General features: G+C 44.9%; 1 protein-coding gene across 12 annotated transcripts in view; it reads left to right on the top strand.

Annotated features, from left to right (window-relative positions):
* The window catches only part of map2 (microtubule-associated protein 2), a 123,901-nt gene that overhangs the window by 70,632 nt on the left and 27,480 nt on the right, over positions 1-25,789 (top strand). For 5 of the 12 annotated variants that reach the window (XM_036974802.1, XM_036974799.1, XM_036974798.1 and 2 more), the window contains exons 5-11: positions 5,341-5,427; positions 11,627-11,704; positions 13,588-13,809; positions 17,959-18,294; positions 19,496-22,243; positions 22,526-22,786; positions 23,328-23,465. In XM_036974802.1, the coding sequence (XP_036830697.1) occupies positions 5,341-5,427; positions 11,627-11,704; positions 13,588-13,809; positions 17,959-18,294; positions 19,496-22,243; positions 22,526-22,786; positions 23,328-23,465 (3,870 nt within the window). Of the gene's footprint in view, positions 1-2,788; positions 2,919-5,340; positions 5,428-11,626; positions 11,705-13,587; positions 13,810-17,958; positions 18,295-19,217; positions 19,361-19,495; positions 22,244-22,525; positions 22,787-23,327; positions 23,466-25,789 lie in introns of those variants that run through there. The other 7 variants (XM_036974800.1, XM_036974801.1, XM_036974807.1 and 4 more) reach the window with 7 other exon arrangements.

The raw sequence follows: 25,789 nt of genomic DNA, 5'->3' as shown, positions 1-25,789 counted from the left end.
TCAGTCACCTAGCCTGTTAGATTGAATACCATGCACTATTGAAGACCAGTCTTGCCATACTATTGGTCAAGAAGAAGCAGTAAGGAAGTCAGCCAAAGAGTATCTTCTGTTTTATCACCACAAGTACACTGTACCCTGTGGGATGAGCTCCATTAGTATCTAGCCTGGATAGTGTGGCCAGTGCTCCATTAGTCTGTTTCAAACATTTCCTAGAGCATCTGTTAATCTATGTCCATTTACAATTTTGTTGACATTTAATTCCCACACTCTGTAGCGATGGAACGTATTATTACAACTGTCTTTCAAAGACGTTGACTTTTAGCGAGGTCACTGAAGCCGTTGTACTATTATGTGTTGTCTAAATGCCAAGTGCCTTCTATGGTCTTCAGGTAAGTGTTCGGCATATAAAGAATATGATGTATGTACTGTAAATGTACATTTTTTTCACAGAGATTTTAATCCTTTTACTTATGCAAACACATAATCCAGCTCCACCCAACCATTACAGAACACTGCATGACACAATGACACTTTGCTGTGTTATGTATTATGTTAAAAATATACATATATTTCACCTTTATTTAACCAGGTAGGCCAGTTGAGAACAAGTTCTCATTTACAACTGCAGTGCGACACAAACAACAACACAGAGTTACACATGGAATACAGTCTCCAACTTCAGCGATTTTTGCAATTCGTTCCAGTCATTGGCAGCAGAGAACTGGAAGGAAAGGCGGCCAAAGCAGGTGTTGGCTTTGGGGATGACCAGTGAGATATACCTGCTGGAGCGCGTGCTACGGGTGGGTGCTGCTATGGTGACCAGTGAGCTGAGATAAGGCGAGGCTTTACCTAGCAGTGACCTGTAGATTACCTGGTGCCAGTGGGTCTGGCGACGAATATGTAGCGGGGGTGTGGGAGGTGGAACAAAAGAGGTATCTGAGGCATGTTGAGTGGGACTAGGGGCTTCGCAGTAAACTTAAACAATGATAACTCTCCTAAACAACAGTATACAAGGCATATTGACATTAGAGAGAGACATAAAGCGAGGCATAAAGCAATCACAGGTGTTGATTGGGAGAGCTAGCTAAGTGAGGCGGGTTGCCGGAAGGTATATTTAATTTTAAAAATTCAAAATTGAAAAAGAGATTGAAAATATATTGAAATACATACAAAAAAAGATTCAAAAAATACATTTACACGGGGAGAACGACAAACAGCGTCTGCACTGCGAACCCATCTTGGATCACTAAGATCCATGAACGTGCAAAACACTATGTCAGTGAGTGCTGATGAGAGGAAAGACATTGGCTAATTAACATCTCACTTCTGATGTTGTTTTAGCATCTCACTTCTGATGTTGTTTTAGCATCTCACTTCTGATGTTGTTTTAGCATCTCACTTCTGATGTTGTTTTAGCATCTTACAGCTTCTCTCATGCTGCTTGTTAAGGAAGGCAGCGGGCAGCATTGTTCCCTGTCTGTCAGCATTTTAGAAGACAGAACAACCTGCTCCTCTCTGGTCTTTCATAATGACTATATCTAACACCAGCAGTTTTCCTTTTCCTTCATTATCACCAAGACACATTAAAGGCACTGGAACTTGAACCATAGAGCAGTGCCAATCATCTGTGTTTGATAGTGTCAGTTAGGACCTGAACTCATAGTCACAAAGCCTCTCAGAGTACAAGTGCTGATCTAAGATCAGGTCCTCCCTGTCCATGGAATCGTATTTATTATGATCTAAAAGGTAAAGCTGATCCTATACCAGCTCTCCTGCCCTGAGAGGTTTTGTGAATATGGGCCCTGGACCACTGCCAATATCATACAGAGTGATCCACCTCAGTTTTGTGCCTGTCTGAGGGAGTAGGGAGGTCAGGCCAGGGCAGGGAGGCCAGGATGGGAGTACAGACGCGTGGCAGGGGGCCTAGAGCTGGACCTATTTGGGAGGGGGGCGGACGGACGCTAGGTTGGGCAGACAGACGCTAGGTTGGTACTGCATGCTGCAACAGCTGATGGGTTGAACTAGGGTGATTGCGTTGAGAAGAGACGTGTAATGTCCTTGAGCAACAAAGATTTGTCCATGGCTTCAAAGAACTAAAGCATGGAACTGAAATGTAAAGTTAGGAGGCCTGCTGTGTCCACTGGATAAGTGAGATGTGTAGTTTGAATACCTGTCACATTGCTAGTCATCCAATGTAGTATGCTGTGAACATTTACAGACTTTCACATCTGTATAACACTTCAACACAAACTGTAATGTCATTTCAATATTAACTATACTGTTAGTAACCACCAACGTTATCTGTGTATTGGGCTTTAGGATGTTGTTAACTGATGTTTGACTCTGTTGTTTTGACTCTTGTCTGTTGGGGTGGTTTTGGTTTTATTTTCAAGTGGTTGTGGAGGACACAGTTGTCATGGTTTTCTGTTGAGGTAGTTGTGGAGGACACAGTTGTCATGGTGTTCTTGAGCTTCACCATGTACAGGGGTACAGTCAGTTAGTCAGTCAGTACCTTTGGCAGCATCATGTTGGGGATGGGTGTGACAGCTGAGCTCTCAGACATTGAGAGAGAGGGGAGATGAGGGGAGGGACTGAGGATGGGAACAGAGCGACCAAAGCTCAGAATTAGACCGGGCCCAGACCACTTAGGCTGTGTGTTGCTGTGGCAACAGCTCTGTTCCCTTCACACAGAGCTTTGGCGGTGGTATCTCGCCGGCTGTCTCTCTCTCTCTCTCGCTCTCTCTCTCTGCCCTCCCTCTCTCTCTCTCTCTCTCTCTCTTTCTCCCCTCTCCACCCTGCGGTGAGGTGCAATCCTGCGTTTGGCAGTGTGTCTGACTCTGTGGCTGCCTCAGGTCTCTACTCAAGGGGAGTCTGTTTTCGCTTTGCTCTACTGGTCTAGTCTGGTCTGACCAGTACAGGTAATAAAAAAACATTTTTCTGTCCTGGTAGTGTAGCTCAGTACAGCATTGTCTGCATGCCTGGGGGGACTGTAGTTGTGGCTTTGGATTAGAATATAACTGTTCTTCTCTTTTATACTGGGGTTTTATTGACATATAATGTGCCTTGTTTTTATTTGTTCATGTTTTTTTTATTTTTTTATTAATGTGTGGGTGAGTGTTCCCGGAAGACTAACGTATGTATGTGTGTGTGTTTGTGTGTGTGTGTGTGTGTGTGTGTGTGTGTGTGTGTGGTTTGTGTCTGTCAGCTAGTAAACTGCTGTTTCACTGGAATGAACCCAACGACCTGGTGATGCTGTGTGTGTGCGTGTGTTGGAGGTGTGTGTGTGCATGTGTGTTGGAGGTGTGTGTGTGCATGTGTGTTGGAGGTGTGTGTGAGCATGTGTCGTTGTGTGCCTTTGAGGCAGAATTTGATCTGGATGCAGGACACATCACTGCCCATTCTATGAGGAGGGAGTGGGGAGGGAGGGAGTGGGTATCTGTCTAGGTGAGGGCATGTCTGTCTGTTTGGAGGGCGCATATCTGTCTGTTTGGAGGGAGGGAGTTCATCATCGCCAAGCTATGGGCTCTAGAATAGAATGACGTTATGGTGTCAGGAATCAGGATAGAGACAAAGTAAGAGAATGACTAGAAAGGGCATAGAACTGCTGACGATGGCAATTTGCTTTGCTTCTATGCGGACACTGAAAATGGCCCATAAGGCTCTGGTTAAAAGAAGTACAACATAGACAATAGGTTGCCGTTTGAGACGCAGCCCTGGACTGTGTTTGTTGGAATGTCATGCTTTGTGGTTGATCTGCTAAGGCAATCTGACCCAGATCAAAGAGGTGAAGGCTGGACCAATACAATTTGATTTGATTTGGAGGAATCTGTTAATACTGTCTCAGTGGCTCTGTGGTGAAATCATCTCTTCTTTTTCTTCTCCTCCCTGTCCATCTTTTGACTCTCCTGTTCAGCTCGTTTGAGCTACATCAATGCATCAGGCACAACATCACTGGGCTGGGAGGGACTGAGATTCATGACATGAAACACAGTTTCATGATGTGATCTCAGGGTGGAGATCTGAGAACGTTGACCAGTATCTGGTAGGCTGGTGATTGATGCTCCTGGATTTTCAGCATTGACTGTTCTGTTATATTTTTCAAATACTTGGCAGGTATAAATCCTACTGAAGTCATTAAAACAATCTCGCTCAGGTTTTTACCTTTTCTCAAATAGCTTCTGTTTATTAATGGATTAAACTGACTGTAATGACAGTTGGGTTTGGAAATGGTATGTATTTGTCCATGTGTGTATGACAGTCATTTTCTCTATAAAATGGAACCACAGAAAGCAGGCTCATTTGAGTGGGTGAGTGTTCCCGTTATGTATGTGTGTGTGTTTGTGCATGTGTGTGTGCATGTGTGTGTGCATGTCTGGTGGGTGGGAAATGGTCCTGAAACAGCTCCACGTCGTGACAACAAAAGCTTTCCACCGCCAACTAACTAATCCCACTGAAATACACTGTTGCCATGTCAATTACACGGTTTAGGAGACTGACATTCTCAAAAACTATATATTATGACAGTAAAACTCATGAGTGTAAAATAAAGGATGTGGTATGGATCTACAGTATATATTGGAGTCCATATGCACAGGAATCATGGATGTATGGCTCACCAAGGTTTACATTACAACATATATACACAAACCCTACATACACACACACACACACACAAGTACACACACACACACACAAGCACACTCTCTCACACACACACACATACATATAAATCAGTTTTACAATTACTTGACATCTTCTTTATGCTATTTTAATGATTGTACTGTAAACCTATGTCTAATGGGTAAAGGTATCATCTAGATGAAATTGTTTGTGACCAGTGGAGGGTATCCGGGTCATGTTCATTAGTGCACACCATAGTAAACATTTTGCGACGAAAAACATGCTTCCGTTGCTTCCTAGTGAGTATAACCCTGGGCATCCCACACTGTTGTTGACTCAAAGTTCAGCCAATCACATGCCCATGCCCAGAGCCATTTCTGATTGGCCAGTAGGTTTGGCTGCTTCCTGTCTGAACCAGTGTTTCCATGGTGATGCCTGCAGTTAGAATGCTGCCAATTCTACAAGTATAGATAGCCTATTTCATATTTCAATTTAGATTTTTTTTTCTCACCACAGTTCTCTGCATATTAAACATTCAGCCTTAGATAGACAGAAAGCAATCATTAAATTAATTATCAATCAATAAGTACTGACCATAAGTAAATATTTCCTTGACACGCTATGATTAGCAAGATAAAATTGGTCTAGACATCACTGATGACTGTGGGTGCCTGTGTGTCTAACTGTGTGTGTGTGTGTCTATGTGTGTGTGTCCCACAGAGCAAGTTTCTGCACGAATCGTGCAAGAGGTGACAGCAGAAGCAGTGGCAGTACTGAAGGGAGAACAGGAGACAAGACTGCAGTCAGGTACACACACACACACACACACACACACACACACACACACACACACACACACACACACACACACACACACACACACACACACAGGACATGTCCCAGCCCACCCCTCCAGAGGGAGCATAGCTATTCTGAAAGTGACATAGAAGTCCTTTAGGCTGATGTCAATGGACTAAAATGGTGCTGTTGGTGGGTGTGCGTGTGTGTGCGTGCGTGCGTGTGTGTGCGTGCGTGTGTGTGTGTGCGTGTGCGTGCGTAGGGGTTAGAGAGCAGTGCTTGGACCGGACAGCTGTCAGAGAAGATCTAACATGGTGGTAGTGGTGGGGGAGTAAACCCAGAGCAAAGCAGAACAGATCCCAGATCAGCTATCTGGAGTCCACTTAGCAACATTGACCCTCAACATGTACCTGCACAGATAGGGGTCTGCCTGAGCACCTGCCCCTTTGCTTTCCCACTCGCCAAGTGCCCTTTTGGGTGGTGGTATATATATTTAAAACATTTTTATACAGTTTAGTCATTGTTGTTCTGAACTGACTGCCCCAAAGTCATTGTGACGTCAAGTTCATCACCCTACCGTCAGTTGGTCTGCCCTGTACGGTGCTCACATGCGCCCGGATGTGCCTTTTTCCCAGTCTGCCCAGTTGGGAGATTGCGTGCGCCCGGTATCCAAACATGCAGGTCTTGATGAAGTCACCGGTTGAGTTTGTGTAGCGAGATACCTAGTTTAAATATAAACAGTACTGCCACAGCAGCATAACATTTGATTAATGCTTGATTTACATCATCATCGATATTCGCTCTGGTTGGCTGAAGCACAGCAGCATTTCATCAGTTATTTCTTATATCGAATCATAGCCCTGAGAAGGGTGCTGGAGGTTCTGCAGCACCCCTGATATGTAAAAATACATTTGCTAAAGTTATAGTTATTTTTTAGATTTTAGCTGACCGTAACCATTTTCCTACCGTGAACCTATTTATACCCTGTCAACTGCTAATTATCCTATCAACTCCCAAAGAGGCCTATTGAGTGAATATTGTTTTACAAACTATACTGAACATAAATATAAGCGCAACATGAAACAATTTCAAAGATATTAACGAGTTGTAGTTATATGAGGAAATATGTCAATTGAAACAAAATCATTAGGCCCTAGTCTATAGATATCACATGACTGGGCAGGGGCGCAGCCATGACGGCCTGAGAAGGCATAGGCCCACCCACTTGGGAGCCAGGCCCACCCACTGGGGAGCCAGGTGCTGATCAATCAGAATTTGTTTTTCCCCAAAAAGGGCTTTATTACAGACAGAAATACTCCTCAGTTTCATCAGCTCTCCGGGTGGCTGGTCTCAAACAATCCCGAGGGTGAAGAAGCCAGATGTGGCAGTCCTGGGCTGGCATGATTATACGTGGTCTGCCGTTGTGAAGCCAGTTGGACATACTGCCAAATTCTCTAAAATGTCATTGGAGGCGGCTTATGGTAGATAAATGAACATTTAATTATCTGGCAACAGCTCCGGTAGACTTTTCTGCAGTCAGCATGCCAAATGCACACTCCCTCAAAACTTGAGACATCTGTGACATTGTGTTGTGTGACAAAACTGCACATTTTTGTGTGGCCTTTTATTGTCCACAGCACAAGGTGCCCCTGTGTAATGAATCTAACTGCCTGTAGCTCAGGCCCTGAAACAAGGATATGCATATTCTTGTTACCATTTGAAAGGAAACACTTAAAAGTTTGTGTAAATGTGAATTGAATGTAGGAGAATATAACACAATAGATCTGCTAGAAGAAAATACAAAGAAAAAACAATCTGTATTTTTATACCACCATCTTTGAAATGCATGAGAAAGGTCACAGTTCTAGCCATCACGGTGGTTGTAATTCCAATAGTGTCCACAAGGTGGCAGCAGTGTATGTGCAAAGTTTCAGATGGATAACTTCAAGTATGAGTGAACTACAATACTTTTAGTGTGAAGTCCCCAGGTACATTTGGGCAAATCGTGAAGGAGACATTCGCATTCATATTACATTTTTCTGCAAGAATATCGTCAAATCTGTATACTTGGACTTTGATTTACCTTTCCAAGTATTAGTAGCCATATTATAAGTTCAACGTTTGCAAAACAACCAGTTTTCATAACTTCATAACTCTGAATATTCTTATAATTTTGGTCCAAAATGAAAAGGCTTACTGTCGCACAAGGTTAGTAGCTACATTTTACGTCATATACATGGTTTCTGTAAAGCCCAGCTCATTGGCTATATAGCTAGCTTTGTTAAGCACCGATTGGTGCTTAATTGACAAAGATACAGTTGATCAAGTGATGACCGCCCACGTCATTGGCGTGCCATGAAGGCTTTGTTCTCTGACCAAATATGGTGTCCTATAGGATATACTACACCCCTCATGATAGTGATAGTGAAGTATTGTTACCTTCTAAGATCTCTCAGGAATACATACAATTGTGATTTGACTCGTTGAAACAACGTTTAAGGTGAGATTTTCACAGATTCCTTACTTTGCAAATTGTCTGAGTGGAAATACAAAATTGATAGTGCATGCTATAGGAACCTTTTTAGGATATGAAACCGACACTTCATGTTATCTCTGGGATCCTTTGGATGATAAATCAGAGCAAGATTTCAGAATGTGAGTACACATTTCACCTTCAGAGGTGAATTTATCTTACCTATTGCGGTGAAAAAAAGTTTTTTGTTGTTAAGAGCTCTCCTCAAACATGCCATTTTTTCGCGGTAAAGGCTACTGTAAATTGGACACTGCAGTTATATTAACAGGAATTTAAGCTTTCAGCTGATATAAGACACCTCTATGTACCGACATTTGTTGTTTCTCTAAAATCAGCGATCTTGACATAACACGCTGCATGATTTACAACTGTCCCGTTGACGGAACGCCAATCCTTAAAACAAGAGAGAGATAGGCTTTTGGCATGGACGTGAAACTGGAAAGCTTTGTTAGGACTATAATTTCCTCCTTATAGTATATTACAACATGTTTGTCTCCATTCACCTAGGCCTAGGCTGTTGATGGATCAAGACTAGGTTGTTTTTATTGATCTCAGTTTGTCTGTGTGAAAGTAGCCTGTCTTTTCGATCATTTGTGAGGTAGGCCTATGAAAAAAGTTTCTGCCAAAGTCTCCAGTCATAAAAAATGATGTATTAAATGCATTTATAAAAGGCCACCTATTTCCAGGACACTAGGCTACTAAGAATGTTCCCTGTGTGTGCAACTTGCAAGCACCTCTACTTCACTACTCTATGCCACTATATGGAGGTGTACTGATAGGCTATGCATGCAATGTGCTATTATAAAGGTGTATTTCTTTTTCCTCATGTGTTCCGGAGCATCAGAGCTCCCCAGGTCACCACCCTATCACGCCCACTTTTTGTTCCAGCACCTCCTGATTTCCAAATAATTTGTTCTAAAGGGGAGTACGTTCTAAAGTCAAGAATACAAAACAATTCATTTTATACTGACTTCTCACGCCCACACATTCACACAGCCATACGCACACACACACACACACACACAGACTCACATACACACATACCCACATACCCACACATGCACACAAACAGACGCACACACATGTCCTGCTACGCACACACTGTCTGTCTCACTACCCAGCCGACAGAGATAGTGACCTTGTCCTTGAGACGATTCTCTCCCAAATCTCTAGTCAGGTCGACACCAAGCTCAGACAATTCCATACAGTTATATGTTTCAGGGCGGAATATTCTAATCATTCAATTAACAGACAATTCTCACCTATCATCTAGATTCTAGCTAACCTCCCTATACTAAAAAACCCACACAAGCCACTAGCCAGACAGCCATATATCACGAGTTAGAAGATCATGAATATTAGGCTATATTATGAAGTCATTACTTAAGAGCATTGAAGTTAAATCACAATCATAAAAACTAACTAGCTAACGAGAAGATTTACATCAATCATCAACATTAACGATCAGCTGATAGCATTTCCTCTTTTCCAAAGGTCAGTCATGTCTTTGGGAGGCTCTGTAACTAGCTTGCTTTGCAATGAGTGAGTGTGTTGTTGCTGTAATAAATAGGGTCTGTGCACACACCTGAGCCTCTCTATCCCCTGATGGGACGTCTCTCTGTCAGCACATCTAAACTCAGCAAAAAAATAAACATCCTCTCACTGTCAACTGCGTTTATTTTCAGCAAACTTAACATGTGTAAATATTTGTATGAACAACAAGATTCAACAACTGAGACATACACTGAACAAGTTCCATAGACATGTTACTAACAGAAATGGAATAATGTGTCCCTGAACAAAGGGGGTTCAAAATCAAAAGTAACAGTCAGTATCTGGTGTGGCCACCAGCTGCTTTAAATACTGCAGTGCATCTCCTCCTCATGGACTGCACCAGACTTGCCAGTTCTTGCTGTGAGATGTTACCCCACTCTTCCACCAAGGCACCTGCCAGACATTTCTGGGGGGAATGGTCCTAGGCCTCATTCTTCGATCCAACAGGTTCCAGACGTGCTGAATGGGATTGAGATCCGGGCTCTTCGCTGGCCATGGCAAAACACTGACATTCCTGTCTTGCAGGAAATCACGCACAGAACGAGCAGTATGGCTGGTGGCATTGTCATGCTGGAGGGTCATGTCAGGATGATCCTGCAGGAAGGGTACCACATGAGGGAGGAGGATGTCTTCCCTGTAACACACAGCGTTGAGATTGCCTGCAATGACAACAAGCTCAGTCCGATTATGCTGTGACACACTGCCCCAGACCATGACAAACCCTCCACCTCCAAATCGATCCCGCTCCAGAGTGCAGGCCTCAGTGTAACGCTCATTCCTTCGACGATGAACATGAATCCGACCATCACCCCTGTTGAGACATAACCGCAACTCGTCAGTGAAGAGCACTTTTTGCTAGTCCTGTCTGGTCCAGCGACGGTGGGTTTGTGCCCATCGGCGATGTTGTTGCTGGTGATGTCTGGTGAGGACCTGCCTTACAACAGGCCTACAAGCCCTCAGTCCAGCCTTTCACAGCCGATTGCGGACAGCCCGAGCACTGATGGAGGGACTGTGCGTTCCTGGTTTAACTCAGGCAGTTGTTGTTGCCATCCTGTACCTTCCCGCAGGTGTGATGTTCGGATGAATCGATCCTGTGCAGGTGTTGTTACACGTGGTCTGCCACTGCGAGGACGATCAGCTGTCCGTCCTGTCTCCCTGTAGCGCTGTCTTAAGCATCTCACAGTTCGGACATTGCAATGTATTGCCCTGGCCACATCTGCAGTCCTCATGCCTCCTTGCAGCATGCCTAAGGCACGTTCACGCAGATGAGCAGGGACGCTGGGCATCTTTCTTTTGGTGTTTTTCAGAGTCGGTAGAAAGGCCTCTTTAGTGTCCTAAGTTTTCTTAACTGTGACCTTAATTGCCTACCGTCTGTAAGCTGTTAGTGTCTTAACGACCGTTCCACAGGTGCATGTTCATTAATTGTTTATGGTTCATTGAACAAGCATGGGAAACATTGTTTAAACCTTTTACAATGATTATTTTGATTTTTACGAATTATCTTTGGAAGACAGGGTCCTGAAAAAGGGACATTTCTTTTTTTGCTGAGTTTATACTAACCAGCAGTGAGGACTCTGTCTGTCAGCAAATCTACCTCATACTACATCTATGGCGTGTGGAGCTGACAGATACACATCAAAATGGGGATATACTGTAGAGGCTACAACAGAGCCAACAGAGGCTGTCTGTTGTAAGCCTATTTGTATTACAGTAATGAATTTGTATTACCACTATTAGCTAATTCACTATTACAGTTGATAATATAAATGCAGCTTCTTGAAAATACCTCGCATTTCATGAAATTTCCACCAGAGAATCCTCACTGGAGGAATTACTCAGTGAAAAACAGCCATTGTAGTATTAATTCACATCTCTACTGTTCACAGAGACTGTCAAAGGAGCTTTAAAGGATTAACATGAGAGACAGGTAGAGAGAGAGAGAGAAAGAGAGAGAGAGCAGAAAGACTAATTCATTTCATCCTCTCATCTCCAGGCTTAATCATCTACTATCTCAACAGACACACAAAGGGTGGTCTATTAGTTAGCTGTTTTCAAATTTCACTCCCGATAAATTATCATCTGTCCATGTTTGTCTGTCCCCATCTGTTTGCCTTTCTGTAGTTGAAGACACGGCAAACCTGCCCCCCTCTCCTCCTCCCTCACCTGCTGCTGAGCACTGCTTCAGACCCCGGGAGCAAGGTAAGGTCCAGAGGGAGGGAGGGAGGGAGGGAGGGAGGGAGGGAGGGAGGGAGAGAGAGAGAGAGAGAGAAATGGAGAGAGAGAGAGAAAGAGAGAGAGAAAGAGGAAGAGAGAGAGAGAGAAATGGAGAGAGAGAGAGAAAGAGGAAGAGAGAGAGAAAGAGAGAGAGAATGTGAGTGAATGATATGTTATCATCAAGACTGTATGTGTTGTATTTGACTGTGCTGAGACCCTTGGAACCCCATTGCTGCTGCCTTGGAAGATGCAGTATGTGTCACCTTTGGGTGAACCAATCACAGAGGCTCCCTACCTGGATCATGTTGTTACACAGAAACCCAGGAAGTGTATCTTAGACATTCATTCTCTTTCTGTGGAAGTAAACAGAAGTCTTCTCCCTCCTCCTCATCTTCGTTTTCCCACAGAATTAGAAATCATCTCACCTTCATCACTTCTTTACCTCAATCACTACATCCACAAGCCCATACTCCTTTATCTTCCCCCCTTCCCTGACCATGCATCTTGGAATGCCAGTGCATGACCTTCGCATGAACTTGCCCCTCCTCACCCCCCACTGGCATCCTTCTTCCCCTCTAACTTTGATCATCCACTCCTACTGTCTTTGCAGATATACCTCTGGTAGCCTGTTTGCCCTCCTAACCTCTTTTGTTTCCACTTATGTGTCTTTGTCTTTACTCTTCTGTCCTGTGTTTAAGCATGTCTTTATGTTGGTTTTTCCTTGTTGTTGGACCATGCTTCTTTGTCTTCCTGGTTTGTTTCTGATTGAGCCTGGCCTGTTGTCTGTGTTTGTCTAGTTTACTCTGACTGCAGTGGACATGTGACCTATGACAGATTTTGTGGGAGGATCCAGCCATGCTCAGACAGACTGGTTATTGGTAGTTGACTTGACTTGTTATCAACATAGCTTCCTCTCTTCCTATATAATGAATCATAGCCATCTCCCTTATAAGAGAACACCTTGGCACCACTGTGCTACTGTATTAGGGGCGGTTACCAAACACCCAGCAAGCATGTAGTGGCCCACTAGCAGCCCTCCGCTGGATACACTGTCTATCAGCACTGCAGCAGTCGGTTCATTAACACTAGCTTTCAATGGGTTTCATTGTTACATCGCTTTACATTGCTGTCTCTGTCACATTGTTCTGACTGTGTGGTCCGCCCATCTTCTCTTCAAGTGGCAGGCTCCAAACTCACTTTCAGTTGCTGGTCACTGTCCTTGTGTCTTTGTCTTGTTGCCTCTCTCTCTGTCTCTCTGTCTCTGTTTCTGTCTCTGTCTCTCTCTGTCTCTCTCTCTCTCTCTCTCTCTCTCTCTCTCCCCCCAACACTACATCCCTCTATCCTCCCTCCCTCCCGGTCTGTTTCTGTGTGTGTGCCTCTCCCTCCCTCCCCCTCCCTCTCTCCCAGCGTGTTTCTGTGTGTGTGTGTGCCTCTCCCTCCCTTCCCTCTCCCTCCCTCTCCCCCAGCGTGTTTCTCTGTGTGTGTGTGCCTCTCCCTCCCTCCCCCCTCCCTCCCGCTCTCCCAGTGTGTTTCTCTGTGTGTGTGTACATCTCCCTCCCTCCCCCTCCCTCCCTCTCTCCCAGCGTGTTTCTCTCTATGTGTGTGCCTCTCCCTCCCCCCTCCCTCCCTCTCTCCCAGCATGTTTCTCTGTGTGTGTGTGTGCCTCTCCCTCCCTCCCCCTCCCTCCCTCTCTCCCAGCGTGTTTCTCTGTGTGTGTGTGCATCTCCCTCCCCCTCCCTCCCTCTCTCAAAGCGTGTTTCTCTCTGTGTGTGCCTCTCCCTCCCTCGCCCTCCCTCCCTCTCTCCCAGCGTGTTTCTCCGTGTGTTTGTCCAAATTTCCCCTGCAGTACGTTCTTCTGTTGTTTGTAGATGTAGGGGATGAGGAGAAGGAGGCCTGCCCTCTCCGCCGCTTCCAAAATTCTCGGGAGAGGTGCAAGTTCCTCGCCCCCTCCATCTCTGTGTCTGTGCCCGAGGATGACCCCTACCACTCTGACGAGGAATACTATGATCACCCCTTGTTCAGCCCTGAGTGGGATCGCTCGGTCTCCTCTCGGCCCACAGTGCTGGCCGCTGCCTTTAGACAGATCCAAGGTGAACCGCGCATGGTTCCTCTACGTAACGCCATTCTTCCTTCCTATCGTCTCTTCTTCTATCTTCCTCTTTCTCGGTTTTTACCCCGATCCACCTTTTCTGTGGTTTGACCAACAACCTCCACCTTACCGTCTGTGTGTGTCCCTGTGGTGTCAATTAGCTCAAAGAATCTGAGCTTTCAGGTTTTGATTATCTAGTGTTTTCATTTCTATTTATTTCTCAATCAAAGCCATTTGTTCCCTTTAGTCAATGTTGCCTCCGGAAGCCCTCCATACCTTCTGAAAGTAAATAAATATAAGCAGAATTTCTCAAAGTGATCCGATAAAGATAACTAATCAATAACTGTATTGATTCATAATTTGAATACAAACTGGGCTGAGGAAATTCTTAAACGTACATGTGCATACTTGCAAGGATGCATATCATGAAGTGTTCACATGTTTATGCATACAGGTCAAACAACGTCATATGCATATCACGTAAATAGAGTGGCATGCAGGTCCAAATGGCTTGCAGCAATATACAGGGGATTGTTGAGCATGATCTAAGACTTGTTTCATGCACGTTTTCCTCTCTGCCTGTCCGTGTCATCTTAATGCTTCACGCGTGTTGTGTGTCTGTCTGTCATCTCTCCCTCAAAGACAAACTCATCCCTGATCCCTCCCATCAAGCCCCTTCTCATGCGTCCCACCACCGCCCTTACACACACACCCGTTGTAGATTATTATTCGAACACAGAAATCACAGGACGACTTTTAACTCGACACTCAACACTCTGTGATCTCTTAAAGAACACACTTCACACACACTCTCAATACGCTCTCTCACAACTCTCAAAGGCTTATAGTATTAGTAAACAAAAACATGTCCTTACTTAACACCTCATCAGGGCTGTACTAGGCTGGAGGTTTAGCAGCCCTCCCCTCTCTGTCTCCTCTGTATCTCCAGGAGACAGCTGGAAGTGTTACAGTATACGGCATCAGTCTTCCTCTCTGTCTCTCCCTGGGCAAAGAGATCCCCCTGAAGCTACAGATGTAGGATCTTAATTTGATCACCCTGCAATGCAAAAAATGTAAAACGTGTAGTGTATTTGAGGTTTAAAAAGGCTTCTGAAGTTTGTAATTTCCACTTTGAAATTTCAGACTTGATTTTCCCTTTATGAAAAACGTATCAACCCCTACAAAAATCTCCATTAATTAGAAATCACATAATAATTCACATTTCCTGTTGCTTCCGCTGGAGAAAACTGGCTCAAGTAAAGATCATACATCTGTAGGTTTAGCAGTCCTCTTCTCTCCTCTGTCTCCAGCTTGTAGACTGTATGGCATTACTCCTCCTCTCTGTCTCTTCCTGGGCAGAGAGAGAGTCCCTGCTGTGATGTGACCCAGCACACTGCTGCACGGTGCCACATCCGGTCACGACTCTGCTACACACACACACACACACACACACACACACACACACACACACACACACACACACACACACACACACACACACACACACACACACACACACACACACACACACACACACACACACAGACAGCAGCAGCAGCACAGTCACCAGGCCATCACATCTAAAACCCTGAGCACCGTGCCACATGGCGAGGCATAGCACCGCCACATAAAGCCTGCTGAATTGAGCAGCGTCTTTCTGCCTCTAAGCAGGATTTCAGAATCGCAGGCGGCATAACAGCTTAGGAGTTAGGAGCAGAGGCACCCAGCTCCATGGTGACAGAGAGAGGATGCGTGGATATGCTTGTTTGGGGGCTAGATCTGTTTCTATCATCTAATGGTTTGGGTTTGGAGGGTTGAGGACTGGTCCTAGAACAGTGATACAGGACACATTATCTGCCTAGTGCCTACACTGCCTACAGCAAGTCAGAAAATTGTTACAGATCTTGGATGAGCTGGGAGTGGGATTTATGATATGTTTTTGTGGCTCTTCTCTCAACTAATAAGGAGAAGGCAACATCCCCTTAGTATATTATGTGTAAAATGTTCAGTTGTGGCCAAAAGTTTTGGGAATGACACAAATATTAATTTCCACAAAGTCTGCGTCCTCAGTGTCTTTAGATATTTTGGTCAGATGTTACTATGGAATACTGAAGTATAATAACGAGCATTTCATGAGTGTCAAAGGCTTTTTTTGACAATTACATGAAGTTGATGCAAAGAGTCAATATGTGCAGTGTTGACCCTTCTTTTTCAAGACCTCTGCAATCCGCCCTGGCATGCTGTCAATTAACTTCTGGGCTACATCCTGACTGATGGCAGCCCATTCTTGCATAATCAATGTTTGGAGTTTGTCAGAATTTGGGGGGTTTTGTTTGTCCACTCGCCTCTTGAGGATTGATCACAAGTTCTCAATGGGATTAAGGTCTGTGGAGTTTCCTGGCCCTGGACCCAAAATATAGATGTTTTGTTCCCCGAGCCACTTAGTTTTGCCTTATGGCAAGGTGCTCCATCATGCTGGAAAAGGCAATGTTCGTCACCAAACTGTTTCTGGATGGTTGGGAGAAGTTTATTTCGGAGGATGTGTTGGTACCATTCTTTATTCATGGCTGTGTTCTAGGCAAATGTGTGAGTGAGCCCACTCCCTTGGCTGAGAAGCAACCCCACACATGAATGGTCTCAGGATGCTTTACTGTTGGCATGACACAGGACTGATGGTAGCGCTCACCTTGTCTTCTCTGGACAAGCTTTTTTCTGGATGCCCAAACAATCGGAAAGGGGATTGGTCAGAGAAAATGACTTTACCACAGTCCTCAGCAGTCCAATCCCTGTACCTTTTGCAAAATATCAGTCTGTCCCTGATGTTTTTCCTGGAGAGAAGTGGCTTCTTTGCTGCCCTTCTTGACACCAGGCCATCCTCCAAAAGTCTTCGCCTCACTGTGTGTGCAGATGCACGCACACCTGCCTGCTGCCATTCCTGAGCAAGCTCTGTACTGGTGGTGCCCCAATCCCAGAGCTGAATCAACTTTAGGAGACGTTCCTGGCGCTTGATGGACTTTCTTGGGCGCCCTGAAGCCTTCTTTACAACAATTGAACCGCTCCCCTTGAAGTTCTTGATGATCCGATAAATGGTTGATTTAGGTGCTATCTTACTGGCAGCAATATCCTTGCCTGTGAAGCCCATTTTGTGCAAAGCAATGATGACGGCACGTGTTTCCTTGTAGGTAACCATGACTGACATAGGAAGAACAATGATTCCAAGCACCATCCTCCTTTTGAAGCTTCCAGTCTGTTAATCGAACTCAATCAGCATGACAGAGTTGACCTCGTCAACACTCACAACTGTGTTAACGAGAGAATCACTGACATGATTTCAGATGGTCCTTTTGTGGCAGGGCTGAAATGCAGTGGAAATGTTTTTTGGGGATTCAGTTCATTTGCATGGCAAAGAGGGATTTAGCAAAAAATTGCAATTCATCTGATCACTCTTCAAAACATTCTGGAGTATATGCAAATTGCCATTATACAAGCTGAGGCAGCAGACTTTGTGAAAATTAATATTTGTGTCATTCTCAAAACTTTTGGCCATGACTGTATGTATAGCCACACAACTTTGCTTGCAAAATACTGTTATAGTGTACCATGCATGCATTTTCTTACTGATAAATGTACAGTAACATTTGAATGAAAATGACCTGATGTGGTGTGTTGATGTGGTGTGTGTGACAGAGAAAGACTATGGCCATTGTGTGCCTTTTTGATAACTTAGAGCCACAGCAGATTGGACAGACAGAGGAGAGGGTTATTTTATAGCCTGACAAAGACGTTTGGGACCTCTCTGTCACAGTTGCACTCAATAAAACTGCAGGAACATTCAACAGTGTGCTGGACCGGTGTCTGTCTTTCTTTCAGGATTATTTGATATATTTATTATGAAGAAAAGCCTCTGCCTGCTTACTCTATGATCCAAAACATCCATCCAGTTCAAACCCAAACAAATCACATGGCCAGGGGAGAAACGTCACTCACTCATACGCTACAACATCTGTGACATGTGCATCTATATCTGTGAGCCACCTTTACAGAGCTTAAAGTGTCTCACCGATTTGTACCCATGTAATCCAAGTCTGTGTTGCCAACCCATAGTCTTGATGTGTACTGTCCACCTCTCCCCTTCTTTTATGCAAAGTAGAGACTGTCGAGGCTCTTACAGATAACTTCAAAGAGGAGGAGGAGGAGGAGGAGGAGGAGGAAGAAGTGTTGATGTTGGAGGAGGATGAGGAGATGGAAGGGGCAGCAGCAGAAATCGTGGCTGCTCTTGAGGAGCTGTGGAGTGGGGATGAGCCTGAGCCAGACGGCCCCCCAACCAAGCCCTTAGAACAGGCTGCGGCTGTAGGCGAGGCCCAGGCTGGGCCCCCTGTGCAGGCAGTGGCATTTAGTGCTGCTCTTGATGGCCCTAACGGGAGGGAGGAGGAGGTTGAGGAGGAGGTGGCAGTGCCTGAGGGGAAGGAGGAGAGCCTTGATGAAGGTGTGTCTGTCTGCCCTCTTTCTGGTCTCCCAGGATGCATGTTATTGTATTGTTTATAGAAAATGAGAACGTTTAGGCTTTAAGGGAATTCATCAGTGATTAAATGAGGTGGAATGGCTCAAAGTTGCCCCCCGAACCCCCCGCTCTACGCTCTGCTAAAGGCTGCAAGGCAACACGGGCTTGATGGTGAAAGCTAGGACACATGTTTATTTTTGCTATTTCCTTGCTTGTGTTTTCAGTTTCTAGTTGCAGATTTTGAGGCCGGCCTTTTCATGTCTGTGTATTAATGAAATGTTGCCGATCCTCCTAACTGTGCTTTCCCTCTCTGATGCTACCTATCAATGTATTGATGCCTCATTGGTGTTAACCTATCACTCAGTGTCTTTCTGGCAGTGTTGTATCCCATATAGACGTCTCATTTATTTATCATGTAAATCATCCGTTCTCTATTGGTTTCAACAGTATTTTCTGTTCAACTTTCCTTAAGCTGTCATTGTAATACTATCAGAGTGTTTTCATTATTTTGTCATTGTATTCATTTGTGCCATTTCACTGGTTTTCATCTGTTCGATATTGTGTTATTCTGTCATTTTTCCTGTTGTTCAAATGTTTATTTCTTAGTTGAACTTAATAACTTTATACTAAGAACTTGTAATAAAGATATACTATTGTATATCGTCCTCAAAGTTAACAGTTAAATATGTACTCAATGTTAATTAATCAAAGATCAAATTATTCTACACACACTGACAAATCATGGTGTAAAGTAATTATTTAGCTAAATGCAAATCATTAGGATTTGTCACTAAGAATTGACAGAATGACAGAAAGGCTATTATTTGACCTCTATTAGATTGTCAAGTCGTCACTCGTCTGAAAACCATTCCATTCCTCATTGCTTGGTTCTTCTCATCCATCAACAGTATGGCTGCCTGCGCATTCCAATTCCGTCATTCCGGTTCCATCACGTTCCATGCCTCTGTTCTGTCCATATGAGAGTGGGTTCCGCCTCATGCTCCTGTCCTGCCTCCTCAGTGATGTGCGATGCCCTCTGTACTGTGCAACAGTAAGCAGAGCTTTGCCTGTGTCTGTGATAGTATGGCTGGCCCTATTTAAAATGGCTGTCCTTAAACAAAGTACTACAATTAATAGTTGAGTGTTGAAGCAAAACCAAACTAACTGCTAAAGATTTAACTTACAGACTTAAAGATGGAGAAACCAGGCAGTGAGAGTGGATGCCTCAGCCCAGACTTCACTGAACCAGAGTGTCCAGCTTTCTCCAGCGGGGACCACACAGCACCCCCCCTGTACCCCAAAACAGAAATGGCTTCTCCGTCCCCTTCCCTTTCTAACAGCCAGAGCCAAGCCAAAGAGCCTACCAAAATGTCTATACCAGATGAACCTAAAACAGTCTCAGAGAATCAGCCGTCAGTGGAAGTTCTTGAGTCCAGTAACCTCACAACGGGTGCAGTGTCTGGGTTCACTAGAGCTGGAGACAAAGATCAAGGTCAAGGTGTCTCCTCTGACTCTAACAAAGACAAATCTGGCATGTCGTCTTATTTCGAGACTTTGGCCCTGAAGGCAGATGAGGGATCCAAGGAGGCTCAAGCAGCAGAAGGTTATTATGAACTGAGCACCGCAGGTCAAGAGAAGAGCTTAGGGAGAAGCTCCCCAACAGTTACGTCACCCCCTGAGATCAACTACAGCATGTTGGCACAAACACAGTCAGTGGAGAAGAAGCCAGACACCAAGACGAGTCTGATGGGAGATCAAAAGGATACCTTACCGGCCCTGGACAGGAGCAACGAATGTAGGCTTTCCCCCGGGAAGTTGGCCCTGGATCAGAGAAGCTACTCTCTCAACATTACGATTGGATCGATGGATCCCAGTGGCCAGGGCCTACCTAGGAACTTCTCCCCACTCGCCACGGACATCATGTCTTTTACCAGTGGCAGTCTGGATGAGTCTGTCAACTATCTCCCAGTTACCACCCTGTCTGCAGAGAAGGTGCCCCCGCCTTTCCCTCCCCTGATCCTGGAGACGGCCGCCTCAGTCACGTCCGACTCCTCGTCTCCTCCCTACAACACAGGAGAGATCCCCGGCGAAAAGACCAGCCCCCAGGGGTCAGAGTCGCCAGAGTCTCCCTTTCCACCCAAATACTACTACAAAAATGGGACAGTCATGGCTCCTGACCTACCTGAGATGCTGGACCTTGCAGGCACCAGGTCTAGATTAGCTTCTGAGAACAATGACCCAGAGATCATGAGGAGGAAGTCTGTCCCTGCAGACGCCCAAGGCATTGGGAGTGACTCCCTGGCCAACCTGGTCCTGGGGGACCAGAATCAGAGCCAGAGTCTTGCCAAGAGTGAGAGCCAGCTGGAAGAGTTGGGTTACTGTGTGTTCAGTGAGTACTCAGGGCCCATGCCTTCCCCTGCTGACCTCCATAGTCCCATTGACTCCCCGCCCCAGCGCTTCACCCCTATGGCTCTGGAGGAAAAGATGGCAGAGGAAAAACTGAAGATCGAAGCTAGAGACAAACTAGCCGAAGACGAGAAGTCAAATCAGTTAACTGTGTGTGACGGTTCCAAAGAAAAGGAAGAAGCAAAACAAGTGGGACGGAAAGATTCCGCTTCAGAGGAAAAAGACAACAAAGAGATCAGCCATGAAAAATCTGCCATGGAGGACCAAAATGACAAACCGGCTTCTGCTCTGAAGTCAGCAGAGTCCTTTGTGACTCCTACGGTAATGGTCACACTGGATGAGGAGGGAAAGGCAGAGAACGAGGGACCAGAGACAGATGCTGAGATGGCTGCCTACGAGAGGCAGATCCGCCGGCTGGAGATGGAGGACAGGCCCCTGAGCATGGAGGAGGAGCGAGAGCTGCAGGAGTTAAGGGAGAAGGTGAAAGACAAGTTCTTGGTGCACCAGGAGGCATACGAGGAGGTGGATGCCGAAGATGTCTACCAACTGACTGGGGTTGCCAAGAACCGGATCAGCAGGCCCGCCAGGCCCTCCCCGGCCTCCTCCGTGGAGAGCACCACAGAAGAAGAGAAGGTTCCAGTTATGGACACCGAGAAACCTAAACAGACGGGAGGTCAGACAACGCCTCCGAAGGTTGACTTCATGGCGACATCTCCGTCTGTGTCAGGTGGTGGTGTGAGCACCACAGAAGAAGAGAAGGTTCCAGTTATGGACACCGAGAAACCTAAACAGACGGGAGGTCAGACAACGCCTCCGAAGGTTGACTTCATGGCGACATCTCCGTCTGTGTTGTCAGGTGGTGGTGTGAGCACCACAGAAGAAGAGAAGGGGAAAGTTAGCGAAGAGCAGCTGAAGAAGGAGCAGGTTGTAGAGGTCAAAGAAAATAACATAGAAGAAAAGAAAAAGGAAGATGGGGAGGAGGATAATATAGAGCAGGTGGTGGAACAGGAGGAAATCATGATAGAGATAAAACCAACAAATCCTGGAGAGAAAGAAGAGAAGTTTGAGAAGGATATAATGAAAGACAAGGAGGAAGAAGAAGAGGAAGATGGTGAAGTTCTGGCAGGGGCAGGAGCAGCGGTGGATGACGTTCCAGAGCCCAGAGCTGCCATAGAGTCAGTGGTGACTGTAGAAGATGACTTTATCACTGTAGTCCAGACCATCGACGAGGGCGAGGAGCCAGGACACAGCGTGCGTTTCTCTGCTCCACCTGAGCCTGAGACACCACAGGCTCTCCACGAGCAGGAGGAAGAGGAGGAGGAGGAGGAGTCCCAGGAGGTGGAGATCATGGAGGCAGCAAGTCTGGAGGAGGTGGGGGATGTCTCAGACGAGGTCTGTGAGAAGGAGTTGCAGGCCTCCCCAGAGAAGGAGGTGCAGACAGAGACCGAGGGACAGACAGAGAGCTACGACAGAGACGAGACTACCATGGACGACTCAATCCTAGACAGCTCTTGGGTCGACACTCAAGGTGAGATTTCTCTCTGTTGTCATCCCATAATACAGGTTTCAATGACAGATAAATTACGTTTCAGTGACCACAAATAATTATATAATCAGGTATTAGAAAATTAAATAGTACATATGCATGTTCATGTTTATTACAGCCTTTTCATAATGAAGACATATTTTATCATCATAACAAAGTTACGTTAACACTGTTTTGCCCAATTAATGAGTGTTGTTCCCATGTATTGTGTTGTGACCATAATACTACTGCATGATGATCTTACCATGTCTATTTTATACGTAGACCTCTGCACTGTAGATATGGATGATGACAAGAGCATGGCTACAGAGCAGATCGAGCCCCTGAGAGCCGACCGGGTCCCAGCCCCACCAGTCAAGATGGAGAAGACTCCCCAACAGCAGAAGCAGGAGAAGCAGCCAGTAAATCACAAGGCTAAAGGGGGGCGGGTGAAAGCGCGCGAGGGGCACGTCTCCACACCAGAACGTAAACCCATTCACAAGCAGCCGGTCTATATCCCCAGGGAGGACGTCAAGAAGAAAAAAGGTTTAGAACTACAGTATCTCTCCAAATTAGTTTGTTACTCTGTTTTGTGTTGTTGTTTTTAAAAAATATTTTTAGTTTTTCATTATTATTGACAGCTTATTTAATTCTGTTTGGTTTTATTTGGTGTAGATCTCTGCTCAGTTTGTTACTCTAGAGGGCCAGTTTCCCGGACATTTCAGTGAAGAACCTCCTTTGAAATTCCGTTTTAGTCCAGGCCTAGGCTGGATATGTGTCTTGGAAACCAACAACACTTTTCATTTCTATATAGTTCTTTGTAGTTATATATTATTAATTGACAGATTTTGTTATTCTCTTTCATTATAATTGTCAAAGATAATCATCTTTAAAAGCCTTTAAGAACTCAAGTGAGTGTTAACTGGGGATCAGGTGAGTGGTTCTGTCCTACCAAACCTCTGTCACACTATCCTTTCCTTCCTTTTCTCTCTTTGACTATCTCTCCCTCTTCCTTCTCTTTCTTCTTATGTTACTTGTTTGTCTTTCCCTTTTCTCTCTTTAACTATGTCTCTCCCTCTTCTGCTAGCCGTGATTAAGAAGACTGAGCTGACCAAGAAAGCTGAGATGCGCTCCTCTCCATCTCGGAAGAGTGTGTTAAAGTCTACTGCGGTCCGACACTCGCGTCCTGCCCAGGCCCACCCCTGTGCTAGGAGGAAACCTACAGGTGACCAATCATTCCTGGGCTGCGTCCGAAATGGAACTCTATTCTCTATGTACCGCACAAATGTTGACCAGGGCCCAATGTGCTCTGGTCAAAAGTAGTGCGCTAAATAGGAAATAGGGTGCCATTTGGAACGCAAAACTGCTGGCCGGGGTCAGAAATCTGCAATGTGGCTACAAACATCAACATTCACATCTAGTCAATCAGTCAAATGTATTTATAATGCCCTTTTTACATCTGCAGTTTCACAAAGTGCTTTACAGTTAACTCATCCTTACAGTGATTTAAAACTTATATTTTTGTTAAATTTGATCAATTATTTTGTTAATCTATCAATTGTTATTCTGTTGCATTTGTTTGTCATGTTCAGTGTCTGCATTTTATTAGAATAAAAACAAATTTGCTCTACATTTTTTTATTTGACTTTATTGTTGGCTTGTTGTGAACAGCTCAACTTTTGACATTTATTTTATCATTTGTAATTTTTTTAAATGTATTTTTATTCTCCTCAGCTTCCATTCTTGGTTTCTTTTTTGTTGGAGATGGTTTGGTCAACGATACTGCTTCAGAGTTATGTGTACCTGCAATACTTTTTATTTTCTCTCTGTATATAACACCAGTTGTCCATCTCTCACCATCTCACTTATTAACTCAATCTGTGTATCTTTAACCTATATCATTTTTGGTTGTTTGCTTTGAAAGAACTACAGCTGTGAAAGAACTACAGTGCAATTAGTAGGTTTTCACTGCATTTCCACAGAGCAGGATATTAGTTCCAAATTGCACCTGATTCCCTATGTAGTGCACTACTTTTGACCAGGGCCCATAGGACTCTGGTCAAAATTAGTGCACTATAAATGGAATAGAGTGTCATTCAGGAAGTAGAAGTTGCCAAGCAACTGGTAGTTTGGCTCCGCTTGCTGTAAGGAGACAGATACTGGTTTACCTCACCTGACAAAGTGAGTTTCCACAATATACAGTGCATTCGGAAAGTATTCAGACACCTTGATTTTTTTCCACATTTTGTTAAAACCTTATTCTATAATGGATTAAATAGTTTCTTACCCCCTCATTAATCTACACACATTACAACATAATGACAAAGCAAAAACAGGTTTTTAGAAATGTTTGCAGATTTGTAATATTTATTTTTTTAAATACTGAAATATCACATTTAAATAGGTATTCCCTTTACTCAGTACTTCGTTGAAGAACCTTGCAGTGATTACAGCCGCACAACTTCTTGGGAATGAGCTACAAGCAATTTTTAGGTAGTTTCTCCCATTCTTCTCTGTATATCCTCTCAAGCTCTGTCAGGTTGTATGGGGAGTTTTGCTGCACAGCTATTTTCAGGTCTCTCCAGAGATGTTTGATCGGATTCAAGGCCCGGGCTCCGGCTGGGCCACTCAAGAACATTCAGAAACTTGTCCCAACTTGTCCCACTCCTGCATTGTTTTGGTTGTTGTCCTGTTGGAAGGTGAACCTTCGCCCCAGTCTGAGGTCCTGAGCACTCTGGAGCAGGTTTTCATCAAGGATCTCTGTAGTTTGCTCCGTTCATCTTTCCCTTGACCCTAACTAGTCTCCCAGTCCCTGCTGCTGAAAACCATCCCCAAAGCAGGATGCTGCCACCACCATGCTTCACTGTAGGGATGGTGACAGGTTTCCTCCAGATGTGACGTTTGGCATTCAGGCCAAAGAGTTCAATCTGGATTTCATCAGGCCGGAGAATCTTTTTTTCTCATGGTCTAAGTCCTTTAGGTAACTATTGGCAAACTGTGCCTTTTACTGAGGAGTGGCTTCCATCTGGCCACTCTACCATAAAGTCCTGATTGGCGGGGTGCTGCAGAGATGGTTTTCCTTCCTCTCCACAGAGGAACTCTGTAACCCTGTCAGAGGATTCTTGGTCACCTCCCTGACCAAGGCCTTTCTCCCCTGATTGCTCAGTTTGGCCCAGGCGGCCAGCTCTAGGAAGAGTCTCGGTTGTTCCAAACTTCTTCTATTTAAGAATGATGGAGGCCACTGTATTCTCTGGGACCTTCAATGCTGCAGACATTTTTTTTTACCCTTCCCCAGATCTGTGCCTCGACACAATCCTATCTCAGAGCTCTATGGAAAATTCCTTTGACCTCATGGCTTAGTTTATGCTCTGACATGCACTGTCAACCGTGGGACCTTATATAGACAGGTGTGTGCCTTTCCAAATCATGTCAAATTAATTACATTTACCACAAGTGGACTCCAATCAAGTTGTAGAAATATCTCAAGGACGATCAATGGAATCAGGATGCACCTGAGCTCAGTTTCGATTCTCATAGCAAAGGGTCTGA

This window comes from Oncorhynchus mykiss, chromosome 3 (genome assembly GCF_013265735.2).
Source record: "Oncorhynchus mykiss isolate Arlee chromosome 3, USDA_OmykA_1.1, whole genome shotgun sequence".
NCBI classification, from domain to species: Eukaryota; Metazoa; Chordata; class Actinopteri; order Salmoniformes; family Salmonidae; genus Oncorhynchus; species Oncorhynchus mykiss.
This window is presented reverse-complemented; position numbering and strand designations above follow the sequence as displayed.